At 47.3% G+C, this 17,167-nt stretch overlaps 1 protein-coding gene across 1 annotated transcript; it reads left to right on the top strand.

The window, feature by feature from the left end:
* The first annotated feature begins 220 nt into the window (after positions 1–220).
* Positions 221–16,890, top strand: LOC123786906 (uncharacterized). Its single transcript, XM_045789241.2, has 4 exons — positions 221–277; positions 8,299–8,391; positions 9,918–10,044; positions 13,703–16,890. Exons 2-4 carry the CDS (start codon positions 8,377–8,379, stop codon positions 15,214–15,216), a joined length of 1,656 nt encoding a protein of 551 aa, XP_045645197.2. The 5' UTR covers positions 221–277; positions 8,299–8,376; the 3' UTR covers positions 15,217–16,890.
* Positions 16,891–17,167: the final 277 nt, after the last annotated feature.

Consider the following 17,167-nt stretch of genomic DNA (forward strand, 5'->3'; position numbering starts at 1 on the left):
TGCTACTGCCCAGGAGAAGAAACTCAAGCATGCCCAAACCCTAAAAACCCGGGAGCGAATCCCAGGTCCCGCCCCCATGCCGGCCGCGCCAAGCCTTGCCTCACCCTCACCAACGCCTCGTCTCTATGGTTACCGCCCCGCCTCCTCGTCCGCCGTCCCTACGCAGGCCCGGCTTTGCTCCGCGCCCCACCCAGGCCCCGCCTCTTCCCTCTGCGCGGGCGCAGTTGTCTGCAGACCCGGAAGCGGGTTTCGTGGAGCCGAGGCCAGTCTGTGGAGTGTGAGTTTCGTCTTTCTTGTTTAAACCTGCGCCTCGCAGTCTCCCCCCTACCCCCGGGGTCTGGGGACCGCTAAAATCCCTGCGTCACCCCCCAAACCCCTAAAATTCAGACGCTTCCGTGGGAGGCCGGGGGCTTCCCTTTGGGTTTGAAATCCGCGAGGTGGGTCCGCGCCCTTCTCGGCCCCTAGAGGGCAGCGCCGGCCGCCCCTCAGGAGAGGCTGGCCCTCACCTGGGCCGGGAGATCATGGAGAGCTCAGCCCTCCCCGGAGACGCACGCACTTCCCCTCATCTCGCGTCCCCCTCAGCCGTCTCCTCTGCTCCCCAGGCCTTCCCCCCGTCCGTCCCCGCGTCTCCTCACCCTGGGTTGGGGAGGTGACTAAAGGCCTGTCTTGAGCTGGATAATGTGCTCTTGTGGGAGGCGGGCATCTTCTGTTATCCCTCTCCTGGGTGAGAGGAACCCGGAGGGGGAGAGGGACTGTCCACCTTAAAACACAAGTCAGTCATTCTACTAGCAAAATGAGTTTATTCCGGAAGAAGCAGAGGAATTGCAGTTTGGGACATGCATGGCATGCAGAGGCAAGTTGGGAGAGAAAAGGAAGGTCGGCTTTTATTTTTAGGAGGACATCGGGGAGGGTTACTTTAAATAAAAGTTCATTGGAGAAGAAGAAGAGTTGGAGGTTGTGGCGGTTTTTCAGTGGCTGCAAGTGGTGGTTAGTGCATTTGTTGCTGGGGCAGGAAGGGATCTTTTTTTTTTTTTTCTTAACAAGCAGGAGATGAAATTCTCCTGTAAAAAAATTCCCTCCCTTGTTAAAAATAATTCTTATCCTCCCTTTTCTTGCTGGTAAAGCAGGCTGCAGGGAGTGGTACTTGCCAGAGAGCTCCCACTTCGGGGTTTCCCTTCTCCGTTTTAAATGAGGTTTCCTTATTTATTTTCACAAGACCCACTGAGAGAATTACAGAAAAATGAACAGAGAAGAATGGGAGATAACCATAAATATGGCAAAGTAGCAGCAATGGGAGAGAAGATTGAGAAATTTAGAGTAAGAAGGAAATCTCCAGGGAGATGATGGGAAACAAAATGTGGAGTGGAGCCCCTCCCCCTCCCTTTTTTGGGAGAGGAGCCCCTGATGGGAAATGGGAGCATAGGTGACAAAGGAGGAGGCACTTCACAGGCAGTGGGGGGAGAGGTTAAAAGAATTAGAGTCATGGCAGGGGCGACTGGGCACCCAGTCGGTTAAGCATCAAACTCTCTTGATATCTCAGGTCATGATTTCAGGGTCACCGGATGGAGCCCCAGTCAGGCTCTGGGCTCAGTGGTGAGTCTGCTCAGGATTCTCTCTCTCCCTCTTCCTCTGCACCCCCCCCAACGATCTCTCTCTCTCTCTAAAATAAATAAATAAATTAAAAAAAAAAAGTTGAAGTCATGGCAGACAGCAGTGTGGTGCTGGAGGAAAGGAGGGAGAAAGAGCAGGGAGGAAGCTGAGCAAGCTGGGGGTGCCAGAGAGTGGGGACGAAGGGGGAATGGCAGGGAAAGAGCAATCTTAACTGGGAGAGTAGCTGGGGAGTAGAGAGGGGGGAGGAAAGAGGCAGAAATATGTGGAGATGGAGGACAATCGGAAAGTTTGGGGAGAAAGAGCAATAAGAAGGGGAACAAGTTGCAGAATGGGGCAGAACAGGAGAAGGAATCCAGAGAAGGGGAGAAACAGCAAGAGAGGAGAGGGGAACAGAATGAGCAGAAACCCAAGGCGGAAACAAAACCGAAAGAAAAAAAGGGAGGGATGAATATGGAGAGAGGGAGAAACAATAGTGAAGAAAGGAATCCAGGTGAGGGTGAATTGATTGGATATGGATGAGTAGGTATGTTAACATTAATGCGTGGCTTTATAATACACTTAAAATTAGATTAAATTATGCAGAGAAGGATGAGCATTGCAAAACTCCTGTCTAAAAGGCTTGTGCATTTTATAATTATTTATATCGGAAGATAACTTCTGTTTGTATTCCTTGTTCAGTCAAGAGGGCAGAGACTTGGGTCACCATCGTCCCTTTGCCTGGGCTCAGGGGAAAGTGGGGCAAGAAATGACTGTCACTACACGTGCCTTTTTAAGGAACATTGAAGTGTTTCTTCCTTGTAATAGATTTACTTTATTTTTCTTTGTTTATATTTACATCATTTTTCTTTTTGAAGCTTCAAACAATCTTGGTTAAGTTATACTTTTCTATAAATAATTATCAACATCTGAAGTAAGCTTTGGAGCTATCCTATAAACAGTTTATGGCATTCTTTTCTAAGTACGACTTTCCCGTTTTTAGGGGCCCATGGGTGGCTCAGTTGGTTAAGAGTCTGCTTTTGGCTCAGTAGTGATACCAGGCCTGGGATCAAGCCCTGCATCAGTGGGGAGCCTGCTTCTCCCTCTCCTGCTCCTTCTCCCTCTGCTTGTGTGTGCTCTTTCTGTCAAGTAAATAAATAAATATGACCTTGCCACTTTAAAAAATTTTGATCTCATACTTCATTCGATTAAAAAAAAATTTTTTTTAACTTTTTCATTTTTAAGTTAATTGTGTCTAGTTCGGACTGAGGTCTGCAGGCTCTCTTCTCTTTGTCATGTATACTGAGAACATTCTTTGATATCTAGTAGGTAGTTTTAGATTGTTCCATGTGTACTTGGTAAATATGTCGGTAATTTTTTTTTTTAAAGATTTTATTTATTTATTCGACAGAGAGAGAGACAGCCAGCGAGAGAGGGAACACAAGCAGGGGGAGTGGGAGAGGAAGAAGCAGGCTCCCAGCGGAGGAGCCTGATGTGTGGCTCCATCCCAGGACGCTGGGATCACGCCCTGAGCCGAAGGAAGACGCTTAACGACTGAGCCACCCAGGCGCCCCGTCGGTAATCTTTTATCTAAATTGAAACCTGGTTTAATCCGTTACTGTGATACTCAATTTCCTTATCTTTTATGTGATCTATTGAGACAGTGGGCTACAAGTGACCAAGCAGATATTCCCCTCAAGTTCCTCTTTTCCACTCCTTGCAAATGTTGAAGAATGGGCTGATCTACTTGGAGATGTCACCTAACAGAGCCCAGCTGTTCCTGATGAGGAAATGTGTGACTCTCTTGTTTCTATAGGTGACCCTCTTGCAGTGTTTACAGCAGCAATTCTTGTGTGTTCAGAATTCTGTATTTTGTAAATCTTTTACTGCAATGTGCTGGAAAAGGGGAATTTAGTGCCTGAGATCATTGTGATCATATCTTGAAATAAAAGTTTCCTCGGGACGCCTGGCTGGCTCAGTGGAGCATGTGACTCTTGATCTCAGTCAGGGTCATGAGTTTGAGCCCGCTGTTGGGCTTAGAGGTTACTTAAAAGAAAAGAAAAGAAATAGAAGTTTCCTTTGCTCAGACATGTGAAAGATGGTCCTGGAATTTTTAAGCGAGAAGAGCAATAATGGGCAAACTCTGTCCACTGGCCCCTTCACGCTACCAGATGAGAATTCAGTTACACCAAGTTCTGCTTACCCAGTGCGGACCTTCTCAGGGTAGCTTGGTGAAATGACTCCCTTGTAGGCCTCAGTGAGCCCACCCCAACATGGAGATGATGGACTAGACAGAAACTGATTCGAGCAACACTGAACCCTGAATTGATTGGCAAAATTCAATACTTATCTTTGTGTGGCAATTCTTGGATGGGGTTCCCAATTGTCATTAGATTTTTAAATGGGGGGGCGGCGCCTGAGTGTCACAGTCGGTTAAGCATTCGAATCTTGATTTTGACTCAGGGTCGTGAGATGGAGCCCTGCAACGGGCTCCGAGGTTGGTGTAGAGTCCGCTTGAGGTGCTCTCTTTCCTTCTCTCCCTTCCCCATGTGCGTGCACTCTCTCTCTCTAGCTCTTGCTTTCTCTCTCTAAAATAAATAAATCCTTTAAAAAAATTTTTAAAAATGGGTCCCGGGCCTCCAAAACTGAAGCACAAAAACACTAGGATGGAGGCAGAGACACAGGCTCCGAGTCCTAGCCCATCAGCAGATGTCTTTCCCTGCAGCAGGGGTCAATCCATAGGCAGATGATACTGCTCCCTGGCATTGAACCCTCGGCTGGCCTCCCGTTGTCATCAGGACAAACAGTAGACCCTCACCGGGGCTACACCGCGCTGTATCATCAGGGCCTCTGGCAGGGTCTCCAGCCTCATCCTGGGAACTTACACAGTTCACACGCTCACTCTGCCCCAGTCACGTTCACCTCGTCTCTGTTCCCAGACACCAACCATTTCCGTCACAGGACCTGGACCCTACTCTTACCTTCTGTCTCTTAATCGTCTCGGCTCTGGCCCTTTCTCCTCCTTCAGGTGTAGGCTCAGAGATGTGTCTCCAGCCTCTCCTGCCCACCCGTCATCTGAAGTGCCCTTCCCCAGTCAGTCTGCCATGTCATGCGGGCTGAATTGTCTCCATGTCAATCACCCAGATGAGAGAAGCTCTTCTCCATTGACTATTTGGAGCCTTTCGTGTTTTCCGTCTACTGGGGGGCGCCCAGGCTGGCTGCTGCACCTTCCTTTGGGCTTGTGTTTCCGATGCTTGCTGAGTAGTCCTCAGAAGACCAAGGAGCTAGGGCAAGTCATGAGGATGGTACCCATATTTCTTCTGGAAGTTTCAACACTAATTGATCTAAACTTCCGTGGCTGCTTATTTTAGTCAAAGTAAGAGCAAAAGGATGTGCTGAATCCTAGAAAGCCCTGCAGACCTGGGTCCCCACATGTGTCACCCACGGTGTCACTGCCTTCTGGCAGCCCCCCAGGTCATCGGCGCTGGGCGCATCGCCAGGGAGCAGCTGCATCTCGGGCAGCGGCTTTGCCTTCCAGCAGTTGATGTGCTCAGGGTCAAGGATCCTCATTTCACAAGTGTTCCCAGCAGGGCCAACGTCTCGGTCTTCATAGTGAAGGCCCAGCGCCCTTCAGTTGGCCCTTGTGTCCGTCACTGCTGTGGTGCCTGTGCCCAGCGGTCCCTGTGCCTTAGCCTGGTTTGCTCGTGCGTGCCTGCGAGAGAGGTAGGAAAAGGGGGGGAAATGGAAGTGAGCCTTGAGGGGTCTGCAGGAGGAACATGGAAGCAAGTGTGGGCGTCTAGATGGCCCAGTGAACGGCGTGTGCACATGTCCCAAGCATGGTTGTGGGGCCGAGGGATGTGTGGAGCTGTTGGAAAGGGGTGTCTCAGTGCTGGCAGGAGCACCTGGAAGTGGGTTTATGGGTAGTCGTGGGACTGCATGGGTCTGTTTGGGGTGCCACTGTCATAGCTCGGGTTCCCTGGGACGCAGATGCGGAGACTGAGATTTGCCTGCTGGGGTTTAATTGGGAAACTCCTGATGACACCGAGGAGGCACGAAGGGACTGGGCTTAGGCAGAGACACGGTGCCCCGTGCTGTTGGTGGAACCGGGGCCTGAGCTGCGTCCTGCAGGGAGAGCTGGCTGCGGCAGGATGGTGCCTTGGGCCTGAGGGGATGGATCGGGGGGGGGGGGGGGTGCCGCCGGCATCCGCCCCACACGGTAACCTCTGTGGGGTCTGTGCCAGAATCACTTATTGACTTCTGTGTGGGAACGCAAGACTCATTGTCTAATATAGAGGATTTGGAGGAAAGGTCTCAGAGAACCTTCTGAGGGATGACTGCTCTTTTGGATTATTCTGGGTTGTAAGTCAAGAACGACTCAGATGCATTTTGGAAGATCTAAATGAGAGCTTGCCGTGTTTTTAGAAGATGTTGGGGTTTCGTTGGGGCAGCTGCATCATCGTAGTCATCTGTTGAGAGGGCGGATCGTGGTCTGAATGAAGAAGTCTTGGCTTTTTTTTTTTTCCTTTAAGTGAGCTCTATGCCCAATGTGGGCTCGAACTTAACCCTGAGATCGAGTCACACGTTCTCCTGACCGAGCCAGCCAGGCGCCCGGACTCTTGGCTTCCCGCTCCTGCTCAGCTCCCCCATCCCTCATGATGAACACTGTTCCAAGGACAGACAAGACCCCTGCATGTTTCGGTCCCCCAAAATGAAGGCCGTGCCGGAGAATGTACCAGTATCACTTTGTGTGCCCCACGCTGTTCCCAGGTCGCCAGCCCCACTCACCGTCTCACGACTGTATGACATCCTTCCTCCACTGCGTCTTCAGTTTGTGCGCGTCGGGAGTTTCTTCAGTCGGCGTGCGCAGATGGTGGTTTTGCCCATCCTTCACACGCACCCCCCAAAGCTTTGTATTCACTGACATCCTGCGTCTTTAAACCAAAGCATTCTCTGTGAGCTAAGTTCCCCTCTAGTACGCCCTGCTCTTCCGTGCTCCCTTTCAGAACACCAGCCACTGAAAGCTTGCTTGTACCGTCTTCCGATCCTGTCTCCCGCTGTCCCGTGAACCCCATCCCGTCAAGCCTTCAACAGCCACCGCGCCCCTGAGACTTTCTGATTCAGAGTCACCAGTGACCCCATTTCTCAGTCCAGGATTGAATTTCCTGCCTTCATCTTGCTTTTCCTGTCAGATGCAGGTGGCCCGTGTGACCGCTCCCTCTTCCTCGACACATTTGTTCTTGGTTGGAGGACATCCTGCTAAGCGTTGCTACTCTGTCTGCTTGTTGGTTTTCCTGATCACTGGTCACCTCTCGGCTTTTCTGCTGGTGTCTGCCGAACTGCCTGGTCTCTGAGTGTGGGCGCCCCGCGACTTGGTGCTTGTACCTCTTCTCTGTCTACACCCCTGCCCTTTCTCATCACCTGGCTCAACACCACCTGCGTGTCTCCCAGACTCCCCTGTCCACCAGACTTCTGCCCTGAACTCCATCCCGTGTCCAGCTGCCTCGACGTCTCTGCCGGGCGTGGGTATCTTAATGTGTGCAGAACTGACTCAGCCTCCCCCAGTGGCCCTCCCCCTGCTTCTTCCGCATTTTGGTTAAGGGCGACCCTGTACTTCCTGAGGCCCAGATGCACATCTTGGCATGATTCTAAATATGAGATGTTCCGTTATTTATAAATGTTTTAATGGATAAGATAAAGAAAATTTGGTATTTGCTTAAAATGAGAGGAGGAATACATGGTTTCTAAAGTTCTTTCAAGATGTGGGAGGCAGATGTTGGAAGACTACACCCTTCCTGATCTGCTTCGCCCCCCACCCTCCCCACACCCCTCACCCTCCCTACTCCCTACCCAGGCCTCTCTGCTCTCCACTCCAGCTGGTCTCCTCCTCACCCTGCGGCAGCCATGCTGGCCTCTTCCCCTTTCCTGGGCCCAGGCTTGCTCCTGCCCAGGGCCCTCCCAGGGCCTGTCCCTCTGCCTGGAACTGTCTGGCCCCTCAGATGCAGGTGGCAAACATCGTCTCCCCCAAGTCCTCGATCTCCCCCCCCCCCATCTCTGCTGCCTGTCCTGCATGTTCCCTTCTGCCCCTTCCTGTTCTGGGTCTGGGTCCTGGTGACAACAAGGCCCCAGAGAGAGCAGAGCCAGAAGGTGCGAGGTGTGCTGGGCTGGCCTCCTGGGAGTGTGCTCCCCCCAGCCTCACACTGGATTGCAGATACAGCTCCTGTGCCCCTCCCAGAGACTCCCCTTCCGGTGGTCAAGGGGGGACAGGGCCCAGCCTCAGTACCAGTTAAAGTGCCCCAGGTGCTTCTGATGTGTATCCAGCATTGAGCCCCAAGGCTCTGGGTCCTCCGTTTCTGAGGCTGACAGCAGCCCCTGACCCAGGGAGAGGGGAGAGGGCCTGCTCTGTGTGGGGTGTGATCAGGGCGGGTCTGTAACCTGGAGAAGAGTGTGGGGTCCAGCCGAGGTCCCCACTGCTGCAGTGTGTGTGTGTTGGGGGGGGGGCTTCACCCGGGTGGGAGCCCGTTCTGAAGAAAGGGGTGGGAACACTCACTTGGTGGTGTCTGGAGGAGTTCAGTGTCCCTGAGCCCCCCTCCTGTGGCAGTGGGCAGCAGAGGACTGTCGTTTCCACACAGAGAGGTCTTCCTGTGTGACGTTGGGGTACAGGAAGGGCGTAGACTGATTCTGAGCATTAAACTGCAGATTCTTGACCCTTAGGACTGAATTCTCAAGGCCGATCTTGTCTGAGGAGGGAGAAGCCTGGCAGAGGAGGAAGAGGAAAGGAAGGAGTCAGGAATGGCTGTTTGTCAGGTACAGTCATATTCTTGGTTGATTTTCTGTCTCATTCCTGCTGTGCCCTTGGTGGCCTCGCTGATCTTCTCTGACTCTGAAGTGTCCTGCCCGAGCCACGTCTGTCCACACTCCCCCAGGCCTTCCCATGTCCCTCTCCTTCCACTTAGACTCCATCTCCTCCTGACTCAGTGGCATGGAGCCCATGAGGAGGCCCCTTTGTGTCACGGAGAGATGACTCTTAATTCAGTGCACTTAAGTGTGTATCTATGTGTGTGCATGAACGTGTGGACGCACAAGCCCCTAGTTTTTGAAAAGACATTGTCATTACTTCATAAATAAGTTATTAATTGTTGAAGTTAAATCTTAAGCATTTTCCATGGCTTTGCATTTTTCCTGCAGTAACACGAGTTAAACAGTAAGAAGAGTGACACTTATGTGCACGTGTAATGACCTTTTATGCATCTCTACGTTGTTAGCCTGACTTGTTTCAAATTGTCTCAGGGAGCCCTCTGTCAGTGCACCCTCGATGCTGTCTGGTGTGTATGTTTAATTGTTCGGGTTCAGTTCCAGCACCTAAACATCTGGGTTTGGGAGCTCCTTCTGCCGTTTCTTAGCATTTGCCCTTGGGCGGGTTTCGGGGAATGTATGTGACACAGCTGTCACCTCAGGAAGATGGGAACAGACCTGTCCTGAATGAGTGATGTGGTTACACTTAGTGCGTGCGAAGCATTCAGCGTAATGCCCAGCACATGGGAAGCACTCAGGAGGTTTTCGTCATTGCTGTTGCTGTCATTATTCCAATTTTTAGATTCTGGCCCTTCTCCAAAGTCATTGTGGACATTGTCATCTGTGAAGATACCACTCGTGCTCTAGCTCGTGTAGATATTGAATATCCCTCAGTGTGTAAAACACAATAAATAACAATTCTTATAGGTAGCCCTGTCTCGATTTTCTATTTTTTTTTTTAAGTTTATTTTTTCGTAGTAATCTCTATATTCAATGTGGGGCTCAAACTCACAACCCCGAGGTTAAGACCCGCACGCTCCTGCGGCTGAGCCAGCCGGACACCCCTGATTTCCTGTTGTTTTTTTTTTTTTAAAGATTTTATTTATTTATTTGACAGAGATAGAGACAGCCAGCGAGAGAGGGAACACAAGTAGGGGGAGTGGGGGAGGAAGAAGCAGGCTCATAGCGGAGGAGCCTGATGTGGGGATCGATCCCAGACCGCCGGGATCACGCCCTGAGCCGAAGGCAGACATTTAACCGCTGTGCCACCCAGGCGCCCCTGATTTCCTGTTTTTATATTTCCTATGTCGTCCACAAAAATGAGAAAAGCCTTATTGATTGAGAGGCCATCCTAACCTCTTATGGGAAAGTGTAATAGGCCAAAACGAGGGGCACATAACCTGTTCAGAAAGACCTTATGTGGATCTGTGAGAACACCCACTTCATCTGAATCGATCCTTACACATCTCTCATCTTTTCGTTATGTGAACATAAGAACTCTCCCCATGGCTCCTTGGTGAAGTGTGTTCTCATTTCAGGGATGGTTGACCTTCAGGGATGTGGCCATAGAATTCTCTCCGGAGGAGTGGGAGTGCCTGGACCCTGCCCAGAGGGCCTTGTACAGGGACGTGATGGTGGAGAACTACCGGAACCTGGTCTCCCTGGGTGAGGAAAATGTCCCTCCTGCAGTGGGGGGTCTGCCCTTGGGTTTCATTGCATTTTTCCCTTGTTTGCCTCCTGGGAGCCCCTGCCCTGCTTGACCGAGATTGAAGCCTTGTTGACTCAGAGATGAATGTGGGATCTGGACTTTTCCTTTACACTTTCTTCCGATGATCTACACACTCAGTCAGGCATGGTGCCGGAGCTCAAGTACGCATCAACCTTATGAAAAAGAGAATATCCAATTCCATTTCTTCTGCCCCGGTGCTCTTGATTCCCTGGTTCTTAGAAGAAAGTGAGATATTCATATGAACTGTTCTTTAAGTCTTCAGAGGAGGCAGTGGTGGATGAATTTTTGAAACTGTTTTTTAGCTTTTACTGAGGTATAACTGACAAAGAAAATTGTAGTATATTTTCAGCGTACCCCACGAAGATCTGAAATACACATACATTGTGAAAGGATTTCCATAATCAAGTTAATTAAGACACATTACCTCACTTATTTTCTTTCTTTCTTTTTTTGGTGAGAACACTTAAGCTCTATGCTCTGAGCAAGTTTCAATCATACAATATTATCATCTATAGTCCCCATCTTGTACATTAGCTCCTCAGACCTTAGTCACCATGTAGCTCAAATTTTGTCCCGCTTTACCAGGGTTTCCCTATTTCCCCTCTGCCTCGCCCTCAGCGGCCACCCATCCTCCCTGGTTTCTAACCGTGGCTTCTTCCTTGTCCCTCCCTGTTAAATGTCTTCCGTTTCTGCCCCACATCCATACTCTAATTCCTCCAGGTAAGAACGGGACAGCATGATGATATTTGCCACATCAGTTCCTTCTTTTTTCCCGAGGTCAGAATTCTAACTGCCCTGGTACATCTGTCTTCCCATAGATTGGCAAGTTCAGTCACTTCTCCCGTGTGCTCTTTACTTCCTGCCCTCCACTCCTGACCTCCTTCCTTCTGGCCTTTCCTTACATGCTACCTTGATCTGGACAGCTACAGCGGTGCTTACTAGCATATTAATTTTGTATTCTTGAACACCCTCATTCCCACAGGACCCCTCACCAGCCACACTGCTCTCCCTGTGTAAGGAAAGATCCCTGTTTATCCACTGTATCGCTGTTTCAGGACACTGGGGAAATCACATGCGCAGGGGGTGACGAGGTACTCAGGATGGCTGAGTAACACCGTCAGCAACACAATGCAGCTCTCGTGTCTCCATCGAAGTATTTATCTCGGAGCTCCTGATCTTGACTGTGACTTGTAGGCAGTCGTGCATAAGAACACATTGTGTGAACCTGCAGGCCCAGGTCAATCCGGTTTCTCTAACTTACTTTCTCTATACATAGTGGTTAGAAACACAAACCTCATGTGCCTACTGTCCCTATTTAAAAAACAGTGATAATTTGGGGGTGCCTGGGTGGCTCAGTTGGTTAAGCATCCCACTGTTGATTTTGGCCCAGGCCTTGATCTCAGGGTCGTAAGTTCAAGCCCTGCATTGGGCTCCACACTGGGCATGGAGCCTGCTAAAAAAAAAATAGTGATAAGTGGGGCGCCTGGGTGGCTCAGTCTGCCTTCAGCTCAGGGCGTGATCTCAGGGTCCTGGGATTGAGCCTCACATCAGGCTCCTCTGCCGGGAGCCTGCTTCTTCCTCTCCCACTCCCCCTGCTTGTGTTCCCTCTCTCGCTGGCTGTCTCTATCTCTCTGTCAAATAAATAAATTAAATCTTTAAAAAAAAATAGTGGTAACTTACTTCAAGGCTTTTTTTTTTTTTTAAAGATTTAATTCATTTATTAGAGACAGAGAGTACATGCGCACGAGTGGAGGGAGGGGCAAAGGGAGAGGGAGAAGGAGACTCCCCGCAGGGAGCCTGACGAAGACGTGGGGCTCGATCCTAGGACCCCAGGATCATGACCTGAGCCGAAGACAGACACTTAACTGACTGAGCCACCCAGGCGCCCCTTACTTCAAGGCTTTTAGCGCTGTTAGAAGGTTTAGAATATTCCATGTTTTACAGTAAAGTTTCAGAAATCCCTTTGCTCCGTAAGATATAGCAGCCTTCTGTCGTGATTTTAATCGGTTGGCCTTCTGCCTGTGTCTTGGCTCAGGCTGCCATAAAAATGCCATAAACCAGACGGCTTCACTAATAGAAATTGTTTTCTCACAGTTCTGGAGGGTGGCAAGTCCAGAATCTTAGTGCTAGTTCATTCAATTCCTGATGAGCATTCTCTTTCTGGTGGCGAACTCCGTCTTCTTGCTGTATCTCTGCATGACGGAAAGCGTGACAGGTAGCCGGCACTCCTGTCTCTTCTCTAACAGCTCTACTCCCCTTCACGGTACTCCACCCTCATGACCTGGGTACCTGCCAAAGGCCCCACAGCCAGCATCTTCATATTGGGGTGGACACAGACTTTCAGACCATGCAGCCCGCGTTATATTTTGTATGTTTTTTTTTCTGCAGTTTTGTCCAAACAGTGTCTGATCTGGCCTTAGTTAATGAGGTTTTCATGCACAAGCTCTTTATTACATATACCTTGTGGCCAATGATCTAGAAAGTCAAGGAACACTCTGTAGATAGGGAATTGGTCTGTTGCTTGGCTGTTAGAAAACTGCAGGCATAAAATCATAATTGTGATTTAGGGGGCACCTCGCTGGCTCAGTTGGTGGAGCCTGTCACTCTTGATCTCCAGGTCATGAGTTCGAGCCCCACTGGGTTGCAGAGATTACTTTAAAAAAAATCATAACTGATTTCTGACTTCTTTCCCCAGTTATTATTCTTCATAATGTTAAGTGTTTACTGGACTTGATACTCCAAAAGTGAGTGGTCTTAACACAAATTCCAGTTCTCATATTGTGTGCTGGTTCCAGAATAGAAGCCCTTGCTTTTTTTCGTAAGAGAGATTTGTTAAGAATTCCACAAACTGTAATTTTGTGCAATTGTGGTTACTTATTATTTCTATCCTGGTTTCACTATAGGTTACTAGAACGTTTATTAATTGTCACGATTTATAGATGATGGTTTTTCTGAATGTATAATGCAACATAACTGACTTACACCACTTGTTAATATTGTAAAATGGCCATTCCAAGTGAATATAGTTTTATAACTAATATTCAGAAAAATATTTTTGTAACGTTGTGTGATTAAATTCTTCCTCATCTTCCCAGTGCTGCTATGGTTTTCCGAACTCCAAATTGCTGTTTACTAGATTACTCATTAGATAAGTTTGTTTCAGATTATTTAGCATTAGAGTATATCATGCTGTACTTCAGCATTATTACAGAATAAATATGCAGTAAATATGTGTGGTATTTTTATCTCTTCTGATATGAAACGGCCATATATTTTCTGTGAAGTGGTGTGTGATATGGGGCCATGATGGAAAAATACCCCTTCTTTCAGGGCTTGCATAAGTTTGTGCACTGTGGGTTTTTTGGTTTTTTTGTTTTTTGCCATTGATTATTTAAAGTAGGCTTCTCTAAAATTAATTTGAATTACGTGTAATCACCCCTTTAAAGAATCTTATTCCTTTTGTATTCCTAGAAATTGAAGACCATGTTTCCATTTCAGCTGATCAAAATATATAGTACTTTTGGTGTAGTTTGTTTTTCAGTATGAAATTTTTCTCTAATTAATGGGAAACCTATGGTGCTTTATATCTTGTAGCCATCTCTTCCAAATGTATGATCAAGGAATTACCACCCAAAGAGAACAGTAATACAGGGGAAGTATTGCAGACAGTTATATTGGAAAGACATAAAAGCTGTGACAACGAAGATTATGCCCGTAGAGCAATCCAGAAAAGTATCCATGACTTTGAGTATCAGTGGGGAGATGTCGAAAGAAATTACAAAGGAGTGCTTGTGACCCTTAACAGAAGTCTCACTGGTGGGAGAGCTCAATGTGGTAGAAGAGATGAAGGAAATAAGCCAATTGAAAACAGGTTTGGACTAAGCTTTCAGTCACATCTGGCTGGAGTGCAGATACTTCAAACCAAAGGGAAAATTTATGAATGTCACCAGGTTGAGACGTCTGTCAGCGATGGTACTTCAGTTTCACTACATCCAAGAATTCTTCCTAGTGTCCAAGCCAACATTTCTAATGAACATGGGAATGCTTTCTTGCATTCTTCATTACTCACACAAGACCAGAAGGCACACGTTAGGGAAGAACCTTACAAACATGATGAATGTGACCAAGCAGTTAATCGCAGTTTACACCTCACTAGACATCAGATGATCCATCCAGGAGAGAAACCATATAAATGTGATGTATGTGGGAAGGTCTTCAGTCACAACTCACACCTTGCCTGCCATCGAAGAATTCACACTGGAGAGAAACCTTACAAATGCACCGAGTGTGGCAAGGTCTTCAGTCGCAATTCACACCTTGTACGTCATCACAGAATTCACACTGGAGAGAAACCTTACCACTGCAATGAGTGTGGCAAAGCCTTTAGTGAGTGTTCAAGTCTTACTAACCATCAGGTGATCCATACTGGAGAGAAACCTTACAAATGCCATGAATGCTGCAAGGTCTTCAGTCAGAGTTCAGGCCTTGCAAGCCATCGAAGAATTCACACTGGAGAGAAACCTTACAAATGTACCGAGTGTGGCAAAGCCTTTACGTATAGCTCACAACTCACTAACCACCAGGTAATCCATACTGGTGTGAAGCCTTACAAATGTACCGAGTGTGGCAAAGCCTTTAATCAGAGCTCACATCTCACTAGACATCAAATAATCCACACAGGAGAGAAACATTACAAGTGTGACGAATGTGGGAAGGTCTTCAGTTACGATTCACACCTCGCACGTCATCGCAGGATTCATTCTGGAGAGAAGCCTTACCAGTGTAATGAGTGTGGCAGAGCCTTTAGTATGTATTCAAGCCTTACTTATCACCAGGTAATCCATACTAGGGAGAAACCGTACAAGTGTAATGAATGTGGCAAGGTCTTCAGTCAGAGTTCGAGCCTTCCTAGTCATCGGAGAATTCATACTGGAGAGAAGCCATACAAATGTAATCAGTGTGGCAGATCGTTTATTCAGCGTTCAAACCTCACCAGACATCAGATGATTCATACTGGAGAGAAACCATATAAATGTAATGTATGTGGGAAGGTCTTCAGTCAGAATTCGAGCCTTGCAAGTCATCAGAGAATTCATACTGGGGAGTAACAAACGTAGTGGGTGTGCCCAAGCCTTTATTGTAAGTTCAAGCATGAATTGGCGTTAGAGAGACCACACTAAAGAGAAGTCGTATCAACGTAACATATGTGGCAGCAACTTACACGGGCTTCACAACTCACGGGACATGAGGATATACATCTTTGATGACACCATATTGATGTAATGTGCGTGCTAAGGCTTTTTTTTTTTTTTTTTTAAGATTTTATTTATTTATGTGACAGAGAGACAGCCAGCGAGAGAGGGAACACAGCAGGGGGAGTGGGAGAGGAAGAAGCAGGCTCCCAACGGAGGAGCCCGATGTGGGACTCGATGTGGGACTCGATCCCGGAACGCCAGGATCACGCCCTGAGCTGAAGGCAGACGCTTTAACGACTGCGCTACCCCGGCGCCCCTGTGCTAAGGCTTTTACCCATGGAGCAAAACTGCAGCACAGCACAGGACTCATACTGGAGAGCAACCTTGCGAGTGTAATGAATCCGAAGGCTTTCTGTCACACATTCATGCCTTTGATGTCACGAGTGTATTTAAACTAGGGAGAAACCTAGAGATTGACTGAACATCTAAAGGCCTTTAAAGCAGCACGGTGTCCTCGGGGTTCACCAATTCATCATAGAAGAAAACAATTCATAACAGGAAGAAGTCTTTCAAACGTAATGAGTATTTTTATATTTCTTCCATGACTTTCACAACAGAAGCCACATCAGAGAATTCTAATGAGGAATAAAATAAGTCTCAAGTTCTCTAAATGTAGCCTGAGATAGTACATACTGCAGAATAATTTTTTTTGAATACTTAAAGCATACCGCAGAATAATTTAAAGCCAAAATGTATTATAACTCTAGATGGAAAAAAAGGTAGATACCTAGAGATATAGCAAAGGTATATAGATCCTGAAGATAATATTCTATGGTTTCCTTTTCTAAATATTTTCTAGTTTAAAGTGTTGTTTTACATAGGACGATGATCATTTTTTAGCTAATATTTGTACAGGTGTGAAGTTTTTGCCGAGATTCTTTTTTTTTTTTTTCCTGGTATGGGAAATCAACTGGTCCGGCATTATTATTATTTTTTTTTAATTCTGTCTTCATTCAGTTTCCTTGGTACCTTTGTCAAAGCTCAGTTGGAAGTACTTGTGTGGGTCCATTTCTGGGTCCTCTGTTCTTTTCCATTGATCTGTATGTCTCTCTTTTTTTTTTCTTTAAAGATTTTATTTATTTATTTGATAGAGAGAGAGACAGCCAGCGAGAGAGGGAACACAAGCAGGGGGAGTGGGAGAGGAAGAAGCAGGCTCATAGCGGAGGAGCCTGATGTGGGGCTTGATCCCAGACCGCCGGGATCACGCCCTGAGCCAAAGGCAGACACTTAACCGCTGTGCCACCCAGGCGCCCTGATCTGTATGTCTCTTACTGCACAAATACGATGTAGTCTTGATTACATTTCACTGTATTTGAAATCTAGAATGAGTGATTCCAACCACTTTATTCTTCCTTTTCAGATGTTTTATCTATTCTAGTTCCTTTGCCTTTCCTTATAACTTTTAGAATAATCTCATTTGTATCTACAAAATCTCTTGATAGAAATTGTGTTAAACCTGTGTATCAGTTTGCAGTCATTTGACATCATTTCTACATTGTATCTTATAATAAATGGCTGTGGTATGTCTCTCTTTGTCTGATCTTTTATAGATTTTTAGCATCAAAATCCCATCAGTGTTTTGTTAAATTAACATATGTTTGTACTTTTTCCTTTTTGAGCAATCATACATACTGTATTTTTGATTTCACTTTCCATGTGTTAATTGCTACTGTGTTGAAATAAGATGGATTTTTTAAAAAATATTTATTTATTTCGAGAGAGCATGAGTTTGGGAAGGGGCAAAAAGAGGGGAAGAGAGAGATTCTCAAGCAGACTCTGCGCTGAGCACAGGGCTGGATCTCAC

The sequence above is a fragment of the Ursus americanus genome, chromosome 21, assembly GCF_024610735.1.
Source record: "Ursus americanus isolate L20-20 chromosome 21, mUrsAme1.1.p, whole genome shotgun sequence".
Lineage (NCBI taxonomy): Eukaryota > Metazoa > Chordata > Mammalia > Carnivora > Ursidae > Ursus > Ursus americanus.

What these genes read in the sequence shown, in the direction of transcription:
- LOC123786906 (XM_045789241.2), top strand. An exon ending in CCGGAACCTGGTCTCCCTGG is followed by an intron (nt 10,045 to 13,702) that starts GTGAGGAAAATG and finishes TATATCTTGTAG; the next exon opens with CCATCTCTTCCAAATGTATG.